We start from the raw sequence: 21,721 nt of genomic DNA, 5'->3' as shown, positions 1-21,721 counted from the left end.
ATCACACGCAAGTCAATTTCTGATAAGAGCATTCTTTTTTGTACTGGAGTCAAGGACACTTTGCTTGTATTTTTCCAAGATTATACTTCTGAACATACCATGTTTTTAGTTTGACTGTCCCATTTCTTATTTATTAGGAGCAATTCCTGTTGCCATTCAGATTCTCGTTCTCTTTCTTGGTATGCTGGCTATCTTGTGCACAATGATATTTGAATGAGTTCACTGATTTGAATCTTTATTCTTGTGATAGTTAAACTTGCTTCTTTGGGCCATCTGCATGAAACCCCAAACCTAAACACATCACTATAATCCCTGTTGTGAGATGTACATGGAAGTAAATCCATGTGAAATAATAAGACATTTTAGATCAGGGTGTTAGCTAACATTTATTTGTTAATGCTATTTTTAAAATGTGAACTTGTCTTGTACCCCATCCATCCATCCATCCATCCATCCATCCATCCATCCATCCATCCATCCATCCATCCATCCATCCATCCATCCATCCATCCATCCATCCATCCATCCATCCATCCATGTCGACAAACAAAAACACTCTAAAACATTTTAAAAATAAAACATATTGAAACAAAACATCTTTAAAACAAAGCTTTAAAAACATCTTTAAAACAAAGCTTTAAAAACATCTTTAAAACAAAGCTTTAAAAACATCTTTAAAACAAAGCTTTAAAAACATCTTTAAAACAAAGCTTTAAAAACATCTTTAAAACAAAGCTTTAAAAACATCTTTAAAACAAAGCTTTAAAAACATCTTTAAAACAAAGCTTTAAAAACATCTTTAAAACAAAGCTTTAAAAACATCTTTAAAACAAAGCTTTAAAAACATCTTTAAAACAAAGCTTTAAAAACATCTTTAAAACAAAGCTTTAAAAACATCTTTAAAACAAAGCTTTAAAAACATCTTTAAAACAAAGCTTTAAAAACATCTTTAAAACAAAGCTTTAAAAACATCTTTAAAACAAAGCTTTAAAAACATCTTTAAAACAAAGCTTTAAAAACATCTTTAAAACAAAGCTTTAAAAACATCTTTAAAACAAAGCTTTAAAAACATCTTTAAAACAAAGCTTTAAAAACATCTTTAAAACAAAGCTTTAAAAACATCTTTAAAACAAAGCTTTAAAAACATCTTTAAAACAAAGCTTTAAAAACATCTTTAAAACAAAGCTTTAAAAACATCTTTAAAACAAAGCTTTAAAAACATCTTTAAAACAAAGCTTTAAAAACATCTTTAAAACAAAGCTTTAAAAACATCTTTAAAACAAAGCTTTAAAAACATCTTTAAAACAAAGCTTTAAAAACATCTTTAAAACAAAGCTTTAAAAACATCTTTAAAACAAAGCTTTAAAAACATCTTTAAAACAAAGCTTTAAAAACATCTTTAAAACAAAGCTTTAAAAACATCTTTAAAACAAAGCTTTAAAAACATCTTTAAAACAAAGCTTTAAAAACATCTTTAAAACAAAGCTTTAAAAACATCTTTAAAACAAAGCTTTAAAAACATCTTTAAAACAAAGCTTTAAAAACATCTTTAAAACAAAGCTTTAAAAACATCTTTAAAACAAAGCTTTAAAAACATCTTTAAAACAAAGCTTTAAAAACATCTTTAAAACAAAGCTTTAAAAACATCTTTAAAACAAAGCTTTAAAAACATCTTTAAAACAAAGCTTTAAAAACATCTTTAAAACAAAGCTTTAAAAACATCTTTAAAACAAAGCTTTAAAAACATCTTTAAAACAAAGCTTTAAAAACATCTTTAAAACAAAGCTTTAAAAACATCTTTAAAACAAAGCTTTAAAAACATCTTTAAAACAAAGCTTTAAAAACATCTTTAAAACAAAGCTTTAAAAACATCTTTAAAACAAAGCTTTAAAAACATCTTTAAAACAAAGCTTTAAAAACATCTTTAAAACAAAGCTTTAAAAACATCTTTAAAACAAAGCTTTAAAAACATCTTTAAAACAAAGCTTTAAAAACATCTTTAAAACAAAGCTTTAAAAACATCTTTAAAACAAAGCTTTAAAAACATCTTTAAAACAAAGCTTTAAAAACATCTTTAAAACAAAGCTTTAAAAACATCTTTAAAACAAAGCTTTAAAAACATCTTTAAAACAAAGCTTTAAAAACATCTTTAAAACAAAGCTTTAAAAACATCTTTAAAACAAAGCTTTAAAAACATCTTTAAAACAAAGCTTTAAAAACATCTTTAAAACAAAGCTTTAAAAACATCTTTAAAACAAAGCTTTAAAAACATCTTTAAAACAAAGCTTTAAAAACATCTTTAAAACAAAGCTTTAAAAACATCTTTAAAACAAAGCTTTAAAAACATCTTTAAAACAAAGCTTTAAAAACATCTTTAAAACAAAGCTTTAAAAACATCTTTAAAACAAAGCTTTAAAAACATCTTAAAAAGTCATTCCAACACAGAAGCAGACTGGGACAAGGTCTCTACTTAAAAGGCTTGTTGAAGGAGGAAGGTCTTCAGTAGGCGCCAAAAAGATAACAGAGATGGTGCTTATCTAATATTTAAGTGGAGGGAATTCCAAAGGGTAGGTGCCACAACACTAAAGATCTGCTTCCTATGTTGTGTGGAACAGAGCTCCTGATAATATGGTATCTACAGGAGACCCTCACCTGCAGAGCACAGTATGTAAGGGATATATAAGGGATAAGATGATATTTCAAGTATCCTGGTCCCAATCTTTGTAGGGCTTTATACACCAAACCTAGAACCTTGAACTTAGCACGGTAGCTAATAGGAAGTCAGTGCAATTCTTTCAGCAGGAGGGTGACATGTTGGCGATACCCTGTCCCAGTAAGCAGATTCACCTCTAGCAACAAAGACGGATCCAGGAGCACCCCCAGACTATGAAGCTGCTCTTTCAGTGGGAGTACGACCCCATCCAAAGCAGGAAACTTCCCAATTATCTGAACTCGGGAACCACCAACCCACAGCTGCGACCAGGCAGTAGTTGTCGCAAACCAATGGGTCCAGGGTGGGCTTTTTCAGGAGTGGGCGGATCCATTACTCTTTCAGGGCAGTTGGGACCACTCCCTCCCACAAAGACCTGTTAACCACACTCTGGATCCACTGGGTCATACTCCCTCGACAAGCTTTAATAAGCCAAGATGGGCAAGGGTCAAGAGGACATGTTGCTGGCCACATCGTCACAAGCACCTTGTCCACATCATCAGGCTGCATCAACTGAAAACTGATTCCAAGAAGTTGCAGCAGACGTTGCATTGGACACCTCACTGGGGACTACAGTAGATGTGGATGGGGCATCAAGCTTGCTACAGAAGGAAGCAACTTTACTCTCAAAGTGCCTTGCAAACAATTCACAGTGGGCCTCCAAAAGGTCTAAAACTCCATTTCCTGGAGTTGATGTCCAGAGCCCCCTGACAATATGAAAAGCTCCACCAGACGACTACTTGAGGATGCGATGGAGGCAGAGAAGTGGACCTTCTTTGCCACCCTCACTGCCTCACAGTAGGCACAGTTATGTTTTAACGCATGTCCAATTAGCCTCACAACACGTCTTTTGCCACTGACACTCGCTCTAGCCACCTGGGTTTGTATCAAGTTGCAAGCTGGGCTCCACAGTGCCGGAGAGGGCACTCGGGGGCAACCGTGTCGAGACCCCGACGCGCCTTGCTGTTCCACAGCGTGACAAGGGCTTCAACAGGGTCACCTGCTCTATCTACTGGGAACTCCCACAGGGCATTCAGGAATTCAGTGGTTCCTATTAGTCTCTGGGGGGAGCATCTTAATCTGTCCACCAACTCTGCAGGGGAGGATTGGAGCCGTAAGTCTAAACTTCACCAGGAAGTAGACTGACCACAACAGTGGGGTGACATCCACCCCTATCTCCAAACCACCCGTTCCTCCACCTAGAGCAAAGCCCAAGTTGAGGATGTGTCCTGCCCTGTATGAAGGACCAGTGACAACTTGAGACATTCCCATGGTTGTCATGGAGGTCATGAAGTCCCGAGCTAGAACACTAGAGACAGCCTCAGCATGGACATTGAAATCACCCAGGACTATTGTTCTGGAATCGTCCCAATACCACAGCCGGGTATGGGCAGCAGGGTGGACAGTACACCAGCAGCAACCCCTCCCCCCATCTTTGCGGGCTGCACTGTTGTTGCACCAAGGATCCAGGTTGGCAAAGCTGGGTCAGATCAGCTCCCCCTGCTTACTCACCCAGGTTTTGTTAATACACACCAAATTGGCACCCTCATCCATGATCAAATAATGGTTGAGTGCGGTCTTCTTGTCTACCAATCTGGCATTAAACAACAGCACACAGGCCAATGGGCAAGGCAGATGAGGGACCCATACATGGGAGGAGTGGGAGTGAGGAACAAGGCATAGATATCCTTGACCTTGTCTTCTGTGACAGCTGATAGCCTCCCCATGACTATACCTCCCTCTATCCATGTTCACTGCATTTGGGGTGACATCATCTATGTCTCTCCTTTCCAAAACTTCTCCTAAACACATGATATAGACACAAGGTCACCAACAAAACATACCAGAACCAGCTATACAAGTATGCCTCTGAGATAATTGGGAACAACCAGAGTCGCTCAATAAACATTCACACAGGGCACATCTACTCCTGCCCCATCACACAGAAGAGCTAGCCTTCTGCCAGTTGCAGACTCTCACTCTGAAGGCATCTGGTGACTTTCTCTTACCACACAGTTCACTGCACTGGCTGTCACCCTGTGCAGGAACCACACATGTGCCTTACTCCCTCCCCACTACCAATCTCCTCTAGATTGGTTTTTAAAAAATACAATAAAATGAGAAAATAAAAATAGAAGAGGGTAGTGCCCTTGCCTTCAAAACTCCTTAAGGGGCTCCCCAATATGCACATAGCTGGCCATTTCCACCTTCACTGTGATCCATCTTCAGGAATACATATACCATGTGCTGTGTGATCCCATGGGATCCCAACCACTCAACATCATAATGTGTCTCAGCCATTTGTTTAAATAACATATCTGCAAGTGCATCCTGACACCAGAAGCATCCTGTGGCTGGAAGAAAACATATCAAGGGAACATGCTTTTGTTTCTCCACTCATATGTTCTGATTTGTCTTAAACTGTTTTTAATATTGTATTTTAAATCGTTTTAACCTGCCCTGGGATCTTACGGTGAAGGATGACTAGTAGTTGTAGTAATGGTAATAACAACAATAATAAACTTGTTAATCTATTTCTTCCATTGCAGAGCTTTGTCTATGATCGGCTTGGTTCTTATTGCTTTTGGAACTGGTGGAATCAAGCCTTGTGTAGCGGCCTTTGGTGGAGATCAGTTTGAGGATCATCAGGTGAGAAGTTCCAGGGGTGCAGAACTTAACTTGGGTTTACTTTCCTTTGAAGGCTTATTGCAATATCTTGCAATATTTGAGTTTGTTTACAAATATACTGGTTGAGCCACAATCAAATTTACAGAGAGACAGCTCACCAAAAGCCACTTTCCAGAGCTTGCTTTCTCACCTCAAAACCCCCGCTCCAAAATGCTTCTATTGCTTTGCCTCTTAAAACCTACTTTGTCTTCTTCATCTGACTGGAGTGCAGAGGTAGGTGGTGGGTGTGAAGAGGAATGAGGATTAGTGATTTTTTCCAACCATCTCCTAGCCTTCTTGTACCAATTTCCTATAATTTCCCCCCCAAAATATGTACCTAGCAGTTTTGTCAATGGCTGTTATGGAGCATTTTTTTTGGTAGTCATTCTGGCTCCGGTAACCCTGTCCTGTCCAAAACTCTGTAAGTCAATAGTATATTAAAATGTAGAAATTGCTTTTAAATATTTATCACGGTGTTTTGGAAAAGCATGTTTTATTTTCAGCAGCCCTGCATGTTAATATATATATATATATATAATGTTATAGCCAGCAGTTCACACATGACTTTTGTTCTCTTGTCATTAGTAAATAATTATTGAATTAGCAATTACTTTGAACTTTGTTTTTTAAAAAAATAGGTTTCCAAAAGTATTTATTTATACTGTCGCACTTCCAAAAGTATATTTATACAGTTCTTCTTTGCATTTCAGGAAAAACAAAGAAACAGGTTCTTCTCTATATTTTACCTGTCCATTAATGCTGGAAGCCTTCTGTCTACTATAATCACCCCAATTCTTAGAGGTAAAATTTGTTTTTAAGTAATCAATATATATGTATATATTTTCTCACTTTAAAGGGATCACATTATTTAATCCTTTTTCCCATTAACCCCCCCCCCAACATCAAACACCCTTTTCTTAGGGTGCTTCCAGACTGTCACTATTTTCAGGTGGAATTCAATCATACTGCCAACTTCAGGTTATGCAATTAAAGCTGATTTGGTGTTCTTGCATGATAAACCCAATTCCTCACAAAATTGGACTTCTTGTGATAAGAAAAGTGATGAGAAAATGCACTGTAAAGTGTGGGATAAGACTTGTTTTATGCAATGTCATCCAACCTCCCTGCAAACAAGTTGAAACAAGTGCTCAGTAAATAGATAGTGTCATCTAACCTCTCTGTAAACTTTGTGCAAACAAATCAGAATGAATGTTCATTGAACAGGTTGTCTGGGGGTATCCTTAATAAATAATTGGCAATAGGTTTGGGGAATGTGTACAAAAAAGTATCAGTGGTGTCACTGGGGAATGATCCCTTTGTGTGCACAATGGGATTATTTGAGCCAATTCACTAATATAAACTGCATGGCCATGAGCAGAATTCCATTGCTGCTTCCTTTTTACATTGCAATCCCTTCTGTCCCCCCACCCTGAAAAGGTCATTCCTGAGGGGCCAGGGACTCTCAGAAAGTGTGTGGTGAAGTACCGGAATGAGTGTGGCATAAAATAGAGACATTCCTTTTTTCCACTCCAGTCTGCTCTTGCAGGGCACTATTTAATCCAAGCCACTGGTTCTGGGTAGTAAGGAGACCATTGTTACAACTATTAAATGGGCCTTGTGGCAACTACTAAACAGGCCTATCCATGCCTGAGGTACGAACCTTTAGGCTGGTAAAAAAAAAGGATAACTGGTCTATGCTAGTAATGCCAATATAATGATTTCATAAACAAAAGGTTGATGCACTATGTTTTCATAAAATACATTTGCACTCTGCCCCACCCCACATATATAGAAAAGCATGCCTCTATGCCTGAGACTCTTTACCCTCCGCTACCCAAATCTGAAATGTGACACTTAAGCACGATCAATAGCTGTTCCTCTGAATTTGGTTCTGTGTAAGAAAATAAATAAACCAAAGGTTGATAGGTAAAAAGAAGCTTCTGCTCAAGAGTCATGATAATATCTACCACTTATTTCTTCAATTTAGGAGTAGAATGTGGAATTCACACCAGGCAAAAATGTTACCCTCTTGCATTTGGTGTTCCTGCTATTCTAATGGCTGTTGCGCTGAGTAAGTTACATATTTTTCATTTTAATTTATCTGACATATTTGATTTAACTCTCATTTGCTTCATTTAGTTCATTTTGCATTCTGGATTCCAGAGAAAGCAATCTCACTCTTACTACATTTTTTTATGTTGCTTATTTCCAGGGGGGAAAACATTAATAGTAAGAAAATAACTGTATTACAAGCCAATTTTGAAGAAGAGGTTTAAAAAAATTGTAGTAGCAATCTTAAAATAGAAAATATATCAGAAATGGCATGAAACCCATGTTTTGATCATTACACATGAGAATCACAGGCAAACATGTATGTTATTGTGAAATATGTCCATATGTGTGATAATCAAATATGGTGATCTAAATGCAGATTGTGTAGTATTTACTTCACAGAAGCACTTCAAATGTGCATTTTGTTACTTTTTATTCAGATAATAACAGATGTTTTCTAGGTTTTTCCCCCCGTTGCATCCTACTTACAGGTTTGTGCCTGGCTGAGCTATGTGTAACCTAAGGCAATGCAAGTTGTTCACATCTGTGTAAGCCTTCTTTTAGACCCAACTGTGTTTGAAATTGCCAGAGTCCCATATCCTTTCCACAGCTAAGGTAAAGGCAACTGGACCACTTTTTCAACAGAAAGGATTAACAACCCCCTCATCTCCCCATCCATATAGGGTTCATGTACTGGATTGCACTCTTAGTCTGGATATGAGAGCTGTTCCTCCAATAAGTGAGTGCTTAGTAGAGAGGTAAATGCACCTTGTGTAAACTGGTGTAAACCCCTTCTGGGAGGAAGCTGGGATATAAATTTAATAATAAACAAATAACCTTGCTGTCACTCATCTTACTTCTACTTAATGACGACTTCTAGAGGTTAGCCCTAACATTACACAAGGTTCTGGAGCAGCCCACTAGGAATCTGTTCCTCAAATTCTTGGGAGGCTATTAGTGATAGGAGGAGACATATGGTATAGAATAAAAAGTGGGGAAGTGGGAAGAGGAGACAATAATTGGAACAGCTAAAAATGAGGGATGTGTATACTGAGAAAAGAACAGGCAAGTAAATGCTATGTTGAAATGAAAAGGTAAGAGAGGAATAGATGGAGAAAGAAGTGTTTGGATCCAAGAAGAGTGCAAAAGGGTGAACAAAAATAGTTATAGAGAAAATAATGAAGAATACAGTGGGAGGATGACAAGGAAAGGACAATATTATGTGGAAAACAGAATGTAAGAGATTGTGATGGGTGGCCAATCCTACGTGTTCAGAGACACACATAGTAGACTGGAAATCTGCTCGCTGTTCTCTTCAGCATCCCAGGCAGTGATGGATGGTGCCCACTGGGAGTTGGAATTGGGAGGTGCCAGAGACAATGAGAGGCAGAGCCAACTAATTCTAGTTTTGTCCCCATCCTCTCTGCTGAGTCTCACAAAGGCAACATTGAGACTAAAGAGGAAGAAAGTGACAGGTAGCGCTACCCCCTGGACTGGTTGCAAGCAAGAAGGCAGGCGGGTAGGGGCAGGTTAAGGGCAGTTTAATGTTAGTGGGGTATTGCCCCATTCACCCTAATGGACCAGTCTCCAATGAACCCAAATATCAGTCACCAGACCCCCACTGCTTTATGCTGATAGTGGTGACTAGAGCCCCAAACTTCTATCCCTCACTGATGCTTACTGAATAGACTTGTTCTGCAATAGCTACATGGAATCCTCTGTGAAACTTTTGGTGGGCAGCTGAGTTATACATCAATAAGAAGAAACTCCTTTGCTATAACTCATACCTGAGCAAAAGCATTTAAGCTTGTGAAAGCATTAAAGTTTGTTCATTGGGATTTCATTGGGACTAGATTTTAAAGGTGTTCCATCAGCAATTATGAAAGTTTGATTTACCAAATTGCCTTGGCACTTGAGAATTTGTCCCTGTGAAAGTATCTCAGTCAAAATTGTTGTGGAAATCCACCATAGACATTATGTATAGGACCTGTTACATATACGTCCCTACCTGAGCAGAGGGGACCTTACATCAGTGGTACATGCTCTGGTAACCTCGCGATTAGACTACTGCAATGCACTCTACGTTGGGCTGCCTTTGAAGACAGTTCGGAAGCTACAGCTTGTCCAAAATGCAGCGGCCAGATTAATAACGAGGACCAAGCTGTCGGAACACATAACACCTGTTCTGGCTCGCTTACATTGGCTCCCAATATGCTTCCGGGCCAGATTCAAAGTGTTGGTTTTAACCTATAAAGCCCTATACGGTGTGAGACCACAATACCTGTCGGAACGCCTCTCCTGATATGAACCTGCCCGGACACTGTGCTCTACATCGAAGGCCCTCCTCTGAGTCCCAACTCATAGGGAGGCTCGGACGGTGGTGACAAGAACTAGGGCCTTCTCAGTGGTGGCCCCTGAACTCTGGAATAGTCTCCCCATTGAGGTGCGTACGGCGCCGACGCTGCTGTCTTTTCGGCGCCAGCTTAAGACCTGCCTCTTTTCTATGGCATTTTAATTTAAATTTTAAAAAATTATGTAATCTGATTTTTGCACTTTATACGTTTTTGTAATATTTATTATGCACTTTTTATGAGATGTATTTTGTATTTTCTGTTGTACACCACCCAGAGAGCTATTGCTAGTCGGGCGGTATATAAATCTAATAAATAAATAAATAAATAATATAGGTCAGAGCAGAGCAATTACATATGGGTCAGAGCATAGCCAAGATGGGAGCTCTAAAGCACAGGGTCAATGTATAGGTCAGTGGAAATTATTCCACAAAAGTTAGCCCATGTTCTCCCATGTTATAATTTTTATAGGGATATAAGATCCTGTTTTATTCTCCCCAGTACTTTCTCTACATTTGGGGAAACTCAAGACAAATTCTACATCTCAGTTTTAATAGCAGATTCCAACCCTAAGTTCACAGAAAATATAGAAATGTTCTTTGGTATAGCCATCAAAATTAGGTTACAGTTATTAAAGGAAGATGAGTTCTGAATGAAAATTGTTTGTATTTTTAAATATTTTTGTGTATGGATTTTGTAATACTCTCATTTTCAAAGGCACTGTTTATCTGCCATGCATATTGTCTCTCTCCCTTTCTCCCCACTGCTTCCCCCATTTTCTTTCATGCTATGGTTGTTCTTCTTGATAACCTTACATGTTGCTTTAATGCTTATCGTCTGTAGAACAAATGAACTGAAACTTTGCCAGAAGTGGCATGCAAGTGGACTTGCTCCCCAAATCTTCTTGCATGGCACTGGCATGCTATGTCACAGATTGCTACAGTTTCAACAAATCTTAGTGTTCTTTATTTCTCTCTGCAGTTGTCTTTGTAGCTGGAAGTATAATGTACAAAAAAGTTGAACCTCAAGGCAACATAATGGTCCAAGTCGCTAAATGCATTGCGGTAAGCAATATATAATTTGAGACTAACATTTTCAAGGACAACTGTTAAATGTCACAAAATTAGGTATTGCCCTAATAATGGATTTTTTAATAGCATTCCCTTTGACAAAGTTTGTATTATTCTTCTAGGTTCTCCCTAAAAGTCTCTTTGGAACTGTAAGGAATATCTAGTCTGGAACACCATAAAAGTGATATTTTAAAAAATAAGCAGCTATCATAGGCACCTACTTTTAGTCATATAATGCACAGAAATAGAGAGATTTCAGAGGCTATGCTGATTCAACTGTGTGAACAACAAAATAATATTTGCATTTAAAATGCAACAACTTTAATCATAAACCAGCTTTCACCTGAAATACTTAAAACAGTTTACAATAAAACCTTTTAAAAGGGAAGTGGCAAGCAGGAGGACAATGATGACAGCTGTCATATTCAGTTGGCAGTGTTTCTGTTTACACGTCTTTTTGCATTTTAGTCAACTGGAAAATGTGTGTCTTTCCACAAGAGTATGTGAATATAATTTTTTTGGGGGGAAACATTGTTAACTATTTGCAAAATGGTTTCTTTGCAGTTTGCTGTTGGAAACAGATTCAGACATCGTAGCAAACAATTTCCCAAGAGGGAGCACTGGTTGGACTGGGCTAGTGAGAAGTATAATGTAAGTTGTGTTATTTGTCTGTTCAGAGATCTTAAAGACTTGGTCCCTTTTATGACATATTTGCCTCTGAACTTAGCTAGAGTAGGTCAATGCAAAGTTTAAAGCATTCCATTTTCCACGACTTTGGATGTCTTACATCCATCTACAAATCTCTCACTTCCAAGTCCAGTAGATCATACAGATATTTATTTATTTATTTATTTATTTATATCCTGCCCTTCCTCCCAAAAGGAGTCCAAAGCAGCAGACAAAAACACCAAAAGCACTCTAAAACATCTCAAAAACAAAAGACTTCAAAACATATTAAAACAAAACATCTTAAAGACGTTTTTAAAGTTGTTTTTTAAATATAACTTTAAAAGCAGTTCCAGGACAGATACAGACTCTGCTTAAAAGGCTTGTTGAAAGAGGAAGGTCTTCAATAGGTGCCGAAAAGATAACAGAGGTGGTGCCAGTCTAATATTTAAGGGGAGGGAATTCCAAAGTGTCGGTGCCACAACACTAAAGGTCCATTTCCTATATTGTGTGGATCAGACTTCCTGATAAGATGGTATCAGCAGGAGGCCCTCACCTGCAGAGCACAGAGACTGACTGGGTATATAAGGGATAAGATGGTCTTTTAGGTATCCCAGTCCCAAACTGCATAGGGTTTGTACATCAAAACTAGAACCTTGAACTTGGCCCGGTAGCTAATAGGCAGCCAGATTTTTACAGATAGTTGGAAAGGCAAAAACCATAACATAAGATTTGGATCCACAGACTTCAGACATTTAAATAAGTGCTGAACATAGTGTCAGATTAAGAAAGAAAGTCCTGTGTGTACACATCACTTGGGATCTGAGACATTATCTCTGAGCAATATTACTTCCTCTGTCAGTATTTTGTATAAATTGCAGAAATACGCAGAGCTTTACTCATATCCAAAGGGTGGTGGGAAGGGGTGTGACTCAGTGTAGAGCATCTGCTTTGCATTCAGAAGGTTCCAGGTCCAATCCCCAGGATCTCCAGGCAGGGCTGGGAAAGAATCCTGCCTGAAATCCTCAAGAGCTGCTGCCACTCAGTGCAGACAATCCTGAGCAAGATGGACCAGTAGTCTGAAACGGTATAAGGCAGCTTCCTATGCCCTATATTTAGTGAGTCACTAAGGATCAGGATCAATAAATACAATTGACACAGTTGTGCGTTTGCTGTCAAGTTTGCCCAGTCTGGAATGGTGATCTGATGTTTAATTTATTGATCAAATCTTTGGCAGATAAGAGTACTCTTGCTTCTGAAATAGATCTAGTAGTCTGCTCCTTGTGCAGCCTAAGTTATGTGTGGTATAAATTGCCCTTAATTAGAAATGTGCTTCCCATACTCTATTTCTCAGTTCTGTAATACGTTGTCTCATTAGCCTTCTAATTATGGCACATTTGGGTTCTACCTAGGCTGAGTCTCTACACTTAGTCTTACTTGACATAATGTTTACCCTGTGCCATTCTTTCCCTGTATTCTAAATAGTTTTAATTATAGTGTAATCTAGTGTTACAGGAGAGCCACTTTGTGCAGCTTTTCTGCCGCTACTTTCCTACTCACACCTTTCTAACCTTTTGAGTTGGTAGCTGGTATTTCTGGAGGATGGGGAGACTGTTGTTACCTACTTTAATCTATACAGTATGTGGAAATCTTTCTCATTGTAAAAGATAGAATTGAATTATTTTTATTGTTCTTTTGTTACAGAAACGACTTATTGTCCAGACTAAGATGGTCTTGAAAGTGCTGTTCCTTTATATTCCTCTCCCCATGTTTTGGGCACTATTTGATCAGCAGGTATTTTAGGGAAGGGAATTTTTAATTATTTCTTCAGGTTTTTATAAAGTTCTTATCCCAACCCATCATCATCTAACTCAGGATTAGGGTTGCCAGGGTCAGGGCCTGAGAATGATTCTGTATCTTTAAGAGAAGAGAAAATTTAGCCAAGTGCCGGTTTTCTTGCAACACTGTAATGGGAAAAAGCACAAGTTGAAATTCTCCCTTCTCCCTGCACAACTTTTAAAGATACAGAAGACGTCTTGCAGGCTGGGCCTGGCAACCAAGAGGTCTTCTGTATCTTTAAAAGTTGTGCAGGGGGAAGGAAGAATTTCACCTTGTGGTTTTTCCCATTACAGTGTTGCAAGAAAACCTGCACTTGGCTAAATTTTCTCTTCTCTTAAAGATACAGAATCATTCTCAGGCCCTCAGCCTGACAACCCTACTCAGGATGTACTGTTAGATGTACACTCTTTATCTTTTAATACTTTTCAATATTATATTTATTTGCTTTAGCTCACAGAACAACCTTACTTGTAAATAAATAAATAATGTGTCCACTAATATAACATACATGATTATGTGTGAGAGAAGGCACAGCTGATTTTTTCCACTTATGTATGTTTCCTTCAGCTTAGAGCTTATTTGTTGAGTGCTATTTTTATTTTCAGTATACCTATAGGCTAGCAAACACTTCTTTTCTTGCTTTTTGACAGTCTTTGGCATTTATTCATTTTCTTACCTGTTGTTCTTTACAACATTGATGCAAAGTGCATTAGTAAAGCAAATACTTTTGATACTCTGCAGACATCTCCTGTGTCCTGAGGACTAATTACAATTACTTGTTTAGAAGTTTCCAATGTTTTGTTTCAAAGGGATCACGATGGACATTGCAAGCCACAACAATGGATGGAGATTTTGTAAGTTATTTCTTAAACATATGGACCCGATTGAACTTTCAGCAGATCTTGGTTTTTATGTCTGAATAACTATGCATCCCATTGAAAACACATATGACATGTCCATACTTCCATCAAGTGATATTTGTGCACAAGCCTCCTTGGATGCAGAAAAGGGAAGCCAACATGATCAAGGAATTGGAGTAACATCCCCATAAGTAAAAGTTAGAATATTTAGAGCTTTTTAATTTAGGAAATAAAAGTAAATGGGGTGGAGGGACATGATTAGGGATGAAAAGATCTCTCAATCTCAGTTCTCTCAGTTTCTCATTTTTCCAGTGTTCAATTCAAGTTTTGTACATTTCTGCAGCAATCTGCAATTTTTTTTAAATCCTCATGAAAATTCTCTACCATTTTAGTGCAAATTTCTCCAAATAAACACATTTGTAGGTAGTTTTGACAAAGATACACATTTTTGCAAGCCATTTCTCATCATTTCATGCCTTTTTGCATGTTATTTTCACTCTATTCATTTCTTTCCCCTAATATCTGCATTTTTGTAAATATTGTTTAGTTGGCAAACTGCATCCCAAAATTCTAATAAATGTGAATTTCGAAGGATGGTTGTGTTTTGGTTCTCATATTGTTTCAGAAAGTGTGAATTTGATAAATTCTGCTTGAAATATGAACTGAATCAAAATTCTCATCCATCCCTGGACATGATACTGAAATTATGCATGGTATGGAGAAAACAGAGAGGCTTTTATCTCTAATTGTACTAGAACTCAAGGTCATCCAATGAAGCTAAATGGTGGGAGATAAAAAAAAATCTGTAATCCAACTACAGAATTCACTGCACAAGACATGATGATGGACCACCAATTTAGATGGCTTTAAAAGAGGATTAGCAAAGTCATGGAGAATAAGGCTGTAATCCAATACACACTTACGCAAGAGTAAATCCCATAGAACCCAATGGAGCTTACATCTGAGTAGACATGTACTGAATTGCAGCCTTAGGTTATTAACAGGTCATGATGGCTATATACCATTTCCAGAATCAAAGGAAGTAGGTCTCTGAAGTATAGCAGTTGCATGGGAAAGTGCTATTGCCCTTCTGATCCAGCTGAGCTGTACATGCATGGATACCCATGACTCGATTAGGCAATCATATTTAAAGTTTCAACTTATAAATATATTAAAAGTAAAAGACACATCTCTCTTTTTTTTTCTCTAGGGCCTTGTTCAGATTCAGCCAGACCAGATGCAGGTGCAGTAAGCTTCTACATTCATGTTTTCAGCTATTTCCAAAATGCTTTTAATGTTGTTTGAAAGTTCTTAACTTTCTTGTGTTTTTTTCTCCTTCTCAACAGACTGTAAACCCAATCCTCATTGTTATAATGGTCCCAGTTGTAGATGCTGGCATTTATCCTCTAATTAAGAAATGTCGCTTAAATTTCACGTAAGTCAAATGTAGGTTTTTGGAAGCTGCTTGAGATTTCTGCTTACCATTTACATTCACTTCTGGTGTGTACAACATTGAAAATCAACACATTACAGGCATACCCCACTTAACGTCGCCTTGCTATAACGTACATGCTCCATACGACCACATACCCCACTGAACATTCGCGCGCTTCGCAATAACGTACACTTTATTGGCATGATGCCACTGCCATCTAGTGGTGATTGCATGCAGTACAAGTGAAGACAATTGCTTCGCTTAAAGTTCATTTTCGCTTAAAGTATACTCTCTGATCCCATTGCGAACGTTAAAGCGGGGTATACCTGTAGATCGTGGTGGGGAAAACATATTAGAGTATGTGGGATCAGCATAAAAAATATTTTAATGTGCAAATTGAACTCCAAAGGGGAAGGTGTAAAGGAAACCTTCAAGTAAATTAAAACATAGCGAGTTGGATCCACAATTATGCCTGATATTCTTCACAATATTTGTGTGTAGGTGTGTGTGTTTTGCAACATATTCTCATTGGAGCCCTGAAATTATGCCACAGTTTAAGAGGACCTCCAAACTAAAAATTTCTCAAGTTCTTTTCTAGGAAATTCCCCCCCCCCCAGCTCTTAGGTAACTGGAAAAATGTAACTTCAGTGTTAAGGACCAAGAGCTAAGGTTAGAGTACTTGTTCTATGGGCCAATTGGGAAGATGTTGTTCTGAAAGTGGCCTGAGTGAGCTTTGAACCTGCCTTTAGGGTTATAGTTAAATACGATGAACAATGTGGCTGCCCTAGGAATTTAACCTAGTAATGAGTGTTGTTTCAGATATTATAAAATCCATGGTAATACGAAAAGAGTGATATACTATTTATTTTATTTTATTTATAATATAATATATATGATATAATAAACAAGTGATGTCTTTTCAAGAAATACTTTTCCCCATAGACTAATGGAGAATGCTGCTAAGATACTTAACAAGGCTAATTTACAATGTGTAACGGGACAACTGTAATCATTTTCAAAGACCTCAAAGTAACAGTATATTTAATAACAGTTGATCATTTTAAGTTGGGGGTAGTAGGGAACATGTGGCTATCCAGATGCTCGTCTACAATTCCCATGGCCTCATCCAACATGGCCAATGGACAGGGATGATGGGAGTTGTAGTCCAAGGATATTTGGAGTGTTATAGGTTCCCCATCCCTGTCTCAGGTCAAGCATGTTCCTAAAGATCTGTTTGCTTCTTTTGCACCAGGCCTCTGAGGAAGATGACAGTTGGCATGTTGCTGGCAGCTTTGGCTTTTGTTGTTGCTGCTGTGGTGCAAGTGGAAATAGATGTAAGTAAAAATTCTGCCAAGGCCTTCTTATTTAGCTTTATAAATTGGTCTGATAAGGAACAGCCACAATTTAGTGGTAGAGAACATGCTTTGCATTCAGATGTCCCCCCTTTGCATCACTAGTTTATCCAGTTAAAGGAATCTCTTGGAAGACCTCTGTGGAGTCACTGCCTGTCAAAATACTGACCAATGGACCAGTGATCTTTCTTAAGGCAGCTTCATATCTTCATAGTCCATATAGTATTTTATATCTTCCTATCACAGAGTTTAGAATATTAAGCTCATAGTACTGGGGTCACTGCAAGGTTTTCTCCAAATTTCCATGAGCAAACAATTTCTAGTAGTCCAATCCCATGACTGTTTCTTTGTAAGCAAGTCCCACCTTAATTTCAATGGGATTTAGGCCTGCGGCCTAAAGTTGACTTCTGTCATTGGCTTACTGTTGGAACAATTACTGTAAGCAGGGCTGGATTAAGGCCAACTGATGCCCTAAGCACAGCCCAACAATGGTGCCCCCCTCGGCCCTTCCATTGCTTAACTGACAAGACATTAAGACTCAATAAGTGCTGAAGGTGAAATAAGAGACTGAAAATTCAGTTTTCTTCCAGACCAGACCCCACAACTATATTAAATAAAAACTGTTTTTTTAAATTTTATTAACACTAAATAGCAGTAAGCAATATAAGCAAATTATTTACTTATAACTAGGGCAACAGAAAAAATGCAAATTTTCAACACTGTTTTATGCATTTCTTAATAAATTTGCTATAAGGGAAAAAATGCAAATACAAAAATGTATTGAAAATTATTTTTAATCACCCTCCCAAAGATTATAAGGCAAAATAAGATCTGATATTATCTCTACTGAAATTATGTGATCTCGAGAGCATACTTTTCAAATTTGAAAATCCTCTTTCTACAGAAATTAATGTTGGTGGACAATTTTTTTAAAAGATATTCTAGTGGAGAAATATCATTATTTGTACAAAACAAAACATCTTTTATTCTATTGCTTTTGTTAGGTCCAAACCCAACACGCAAGCTGTCACTGTCTACTCAGGTCACATACACCCAGGAAGGTGTGGAGTTGAGAGCAAGAACCTATTGTCAGAGGCCAGGAAATAACACACACACACACTATTACCTTTGCAAAGGGGTCCCAAGACCTGCAAGCAAGTTGCCTTTCAGAAGTGGGAACCCCGTTTATTGAAATGCAGTAGATTATATAGTTTTCCCAATGGTTACAGAAATGGGGAGCAGACGTCACAAAGTAACAGAAAAACATTGCTAGACAAAGTAATATCTTAGATATGAAAAGAGGGGTGCTAAAGATAACAAAAGCCAGGAACATCTTGCCTTCTTTCAGACATAGGCTTGCATAGTTTCTACGACCTTGAGATAAGCGCTCAGAGTCAGGGGAACGAAAGACAGATAGGAGCAGGGGAGGTTCAGTTACAAGGGGGATCATTAAACTAAGAATAACACTCAGGTTTTATCTTCTACATTGGTAGGGGTCTGCATGTCAAGGTCTACAACTATGTAAATGAAGTATGGGCATTCTTTTGTGATACAACTAGCAACATTATATGAAACATAAAATATAGATATGCACAGAAAAATAGGAGGAAGGCACATGTCCAGTTTAATCAGGCTTTTATTCACTCAGCCACTGGAATGTTTAGGGACAGGTCACCAGGAAATAAACCGACATCTTCTTTATACCAAATCCATATTATTTCCAAACCTAACACTTTCTAACCTTGAAGATACATAGCATTTCAGCATACATGGATCAAAAGATGCAAAATAATGCTTATTGGCATTGTTGCCTACTTATAACTTTATTTATACTTTAAAAAGTTTTCTCCTAGATCTTTTATTTGCAAAGTCTTTGATCAAGTCCTCAAAACTAATCTGGCGTAACAAATCCGCTCCTATACTTAGCAGAGACAAGGCATCCAGCCTGTCTTGTCGCATAGTTGTTCTGTTGGGATTTTTAATATGCTTGAGCTGAGAAAATGAATGCTCAGCCGTGCAATTTGTGACTATTAATGTTAAAAATATACGCAAGGCAATATATATTTATTTATAATGATTAGAAAAACACTGAAATTCATGTAGAAAAATGTTGGTAAGACAGTCAAACATACTGAACTCTAGGTCTATGTCTGACACCTTCAAACTTTTAAACTTTTGTCACCCACCATACCAAAGAAAACTTTTTTTAACAATTCAGATTAAAGTCGAACATGGCAGATAAGGAGAATTACAAAAAATTCAACTAAAGTCGAATGTGGCAGTGAAAGAGTTGAGAGTTAAGGGCATGATAGCTAGAAGAAAAAACTCTGTGGTGCTCCCCTTCCCTTGGTATCCTAAGCACGTGCTTATTTTGCTTAATGGTTAATCCAGTTTAATGGTTAATCCAGCGCTGACTATAAGTAGATCTGTGGATGTATTTACACACAGAACTTCAATGTGTTTAGAATTAAAATGTAAAACTTACATTGATAACAGTGTTCACATACTACAATTGTGTCTCTTTCTGCATTAATAGCAATCTGTTATTAACATGTATTTCCCCGTCACCCTAAGTATGTTCTGCTGAGATAATGGACATGTGTGAGTAGGGCAGCACTTGCAGAGGAGAATCTGGGGAAAGCAGAATGGGTTAAGCATTCCTTTCGCCCACCTACCGATCCTCCCCTGCAATACAGCCATACAGCCTATCCTGAGATGGACTAACTTGGTTTTGGAGCCCAGCTGAGAGGAGAAAAAACTATTTAAAAGACCCAGGGAGTTTTCAGGGAAGTATCAGTATACATGAGAAGGTTTAAATGCCACCTACAAATGTGTCTCCTTCCATATTAGTATTATATGTGAAACAAAAGCTTGGGAACCCTGCCCCTCTTTTGATGTGTAGTTTTGCCCTGAGGAGAGAGGTGCTAATAAAAAGTGTTTTATGTGTTTTCCTTCCCGCACAGAAAACTCTTCCAGTTTTTCCTGTTGCAGGCCATTCCCAAATCAAAGTAATAAATCTGGGAAACAATAATGCATCAATTCGTTTTAACGGTACCGGGAAGGCTGTTGATGTGGGTTCTTTGATTGCAGTAAGTTTTGAGAATTAGTTACATGTCTTATTTTGAATCTATTGCATGTACATCCTGCAATCTTGGGAAAGAACAATTTTATTTATTCATGTCTTAGTGTCATCGTTAGTGGATTGTTTGAGGTTTAAATAGTCAAAAAATGCTGTATAAGTGGAAATAGTACATTGAATTCTATTTAGACGCCACATTAATGCCCAATAGGGTCCTTGGGACAGCTTCACTAACTAATTTGCTATCTTTTGTGTTGCTACTCAGATATTTATAGATTGTTGCCATTTCCCTGAAACCTCACTTTTTTTTTACTCTGAGCCTCCCCATTTTATTATGACCTGATTTCAAGGTCCTTAACCACCCATATTGTTATATAAAGTTGCTCTGAATTGTTTTGTTCTTCTTAAAATGTGATGATTTGTATAGAAATCCTAAATGGAGCATAATTTCTCACATCCTTGAGCTGGGGCTTCTGTTACATCCCAGAATATTATTTTTGGTTTCTTGTAGGTCTTTCTCAGTTGGATTACAATAAATGCTGTTATCCTCCATTTTTAAATGTTGTGAAAAGAAGGAAATGGGAGCATCAGTGTCAGTCTGGTACCCTCTGTGGGGAGGGAGGGAGAGAAACAAACACTCTTTAAACTTTACATTCATTATGTGTAGCTGTAATTGTTGCAAGGTGTAATATTAGAAGCAAGTAGAGTTTAATAAAAAAAGTTCTTAGGTGTATGAAAGCAATGCCAACTGTTTCCCTGTATTTTGTCTTTATTTACAGACAGACTACATCCCCTTTGAAACAGCAGAGTTAAACGATATATATATACACTACGGGAATGCAACTCTAAGGAAATCATTTCTTTATGTGGGAAAAGAACGTCACACTCTTCAGATAACAAATAGAGCTGGGATACATGCTGAACTGGTAAATGTATAAAGGCTAGTTCAGAAGCCAGCTTCCTAGTTTCTGTTATATGTAAAAATAAAAATCAGGAAATCCAATACCAGGTGGATGCTTCCTCTTTAGGGATAGTACAGATTATAGGCACGTTACGGTATAACACTGTTGTTACTTGCTGTGAATATGCATGGACATTTTTAAAACATGAAAAAATGTTTGATCAAAGATCACAGGGCAATGCTAACAATCTGGGTATGTATGTTCAGGTAACAATAGCTCAATTGTACTACTTCCGCCAGCTTTCTGGAAAAACTATATTCTGTAAGTTGCCTGAGAGAAACTGATAAACTACTAGCACTCCAGTCCTGACCAGTTGCTTCACTGATATTAATAATGGTTAAGGCTAACCAAGGTTTGCTTTTCACCAATGCTTACAGATAGCTTCAAATCCTTGTTAAGAGAGCATTCGGTTGATCTTGACTGAGGTTAACACTTGGCATGCAGTTCTATGCAGGGGTGCAATCAGGGCTCGACTTTATGACTGAAGTCCAGTGCCCTAAAGCCCAAGGTCCCCTCCCATGACCACTCTGGGAGTAGCAAATTATGGGGACAGGGCAAACAGGCCCAGTGTCTGCATTTGGGCTAGCATGGGCATGCCATGCAGCCCACAGGAACTGACATAGTCCTGACATAGCAACCTTTTCTTCTTATTTTTTTGTAAACATTTTATAGTCGGGA

The 21,721-nt window shown here is 37.8% G+C and overlaps 1 protein-coding gene across 2 annotated transcripts in view; it reads left to right on the top strand.

Moving 5' to 3' along the window:
- The window catches only part of SLC15A1 (solute carrier family 15 member 1), a 50,452-nt gene that overhangs the window by 13,849 nt on the left and 14,882 nt on the right, over nucleotides 1-21,721 (top strand). For both annotated transcript variants that reach the window (XM_061626567.1, XM_061626568.1), the window contains 12 exons: nucleotides 5,260-5,359; nucleotides 6,088-6,178; nucleotides 7,365-7,448; nucleotides 10,762-10,844; nucleotides 11,415-11,501; nucleotides 13,221-13,310; nucleotides 14,165-14,209; nucleotides 15,426-15,458; nucleotides 15,562-15,650; nucleotides 16,903-16,984; nucleotides 19,966-20,091; nucleotides 20,861-21,007. In XM_061626567.1, the coding sequence (XP_061482551.1) occupies nucleotides 5,260-5,359; nucleotides 6,088-6,178; nucleotides 7,365-7,448; nucleotides 10,762-10,844; nucleotides 11,415-11,501; nucleotides 13,221-13,310; nucleotides 14,165-14,209; nucleotides 15,426-15,458; nucleotides 15,562-15,650; nucleotides 16,903-16,984; nucleotides 19,966-20,091; nucleotides 20,861-21,007 (1,057 nt within the window). The remainder of the gene's footprint in view (nucleotides 1-5,259; nucleotides 5,360-6,087; nucleotides 6,179-7,364; nucleotides 7,449-10,761; nucleotides 10,845-11,414; nucleotides 11,502-13,220; nucleotides 13,311-14,164; nucleotides 14,210-15,425; nucleotides 15,459-15,561; nucleotides 15,651-16,902; nucleotides 16,985-19,965; nucleotides 20,092-20,860; nucleotides 21,008-21,721) is intronic.

This window comes from Rhineura floridana, chromosome 5 (genome assembly GCF_030035675.1).
Source record: "Rhineura floridana isolate rRhiFlo1 chromosome 5, rRhiFlo1.hap2, whole genome shotgun sequence".
NCBI classification, from domain to species: Eukaryota; Metazoa; Chordata; class Lepidosauria; order Squamata; family Rhineuridae; genus Rhineura; species Rhineura floridana.
The sequence above is the reverse complement of the archived record's forward strand: the minus strand, read 5'-3'. Positions and strand labels throughout refer to the sequence as shown.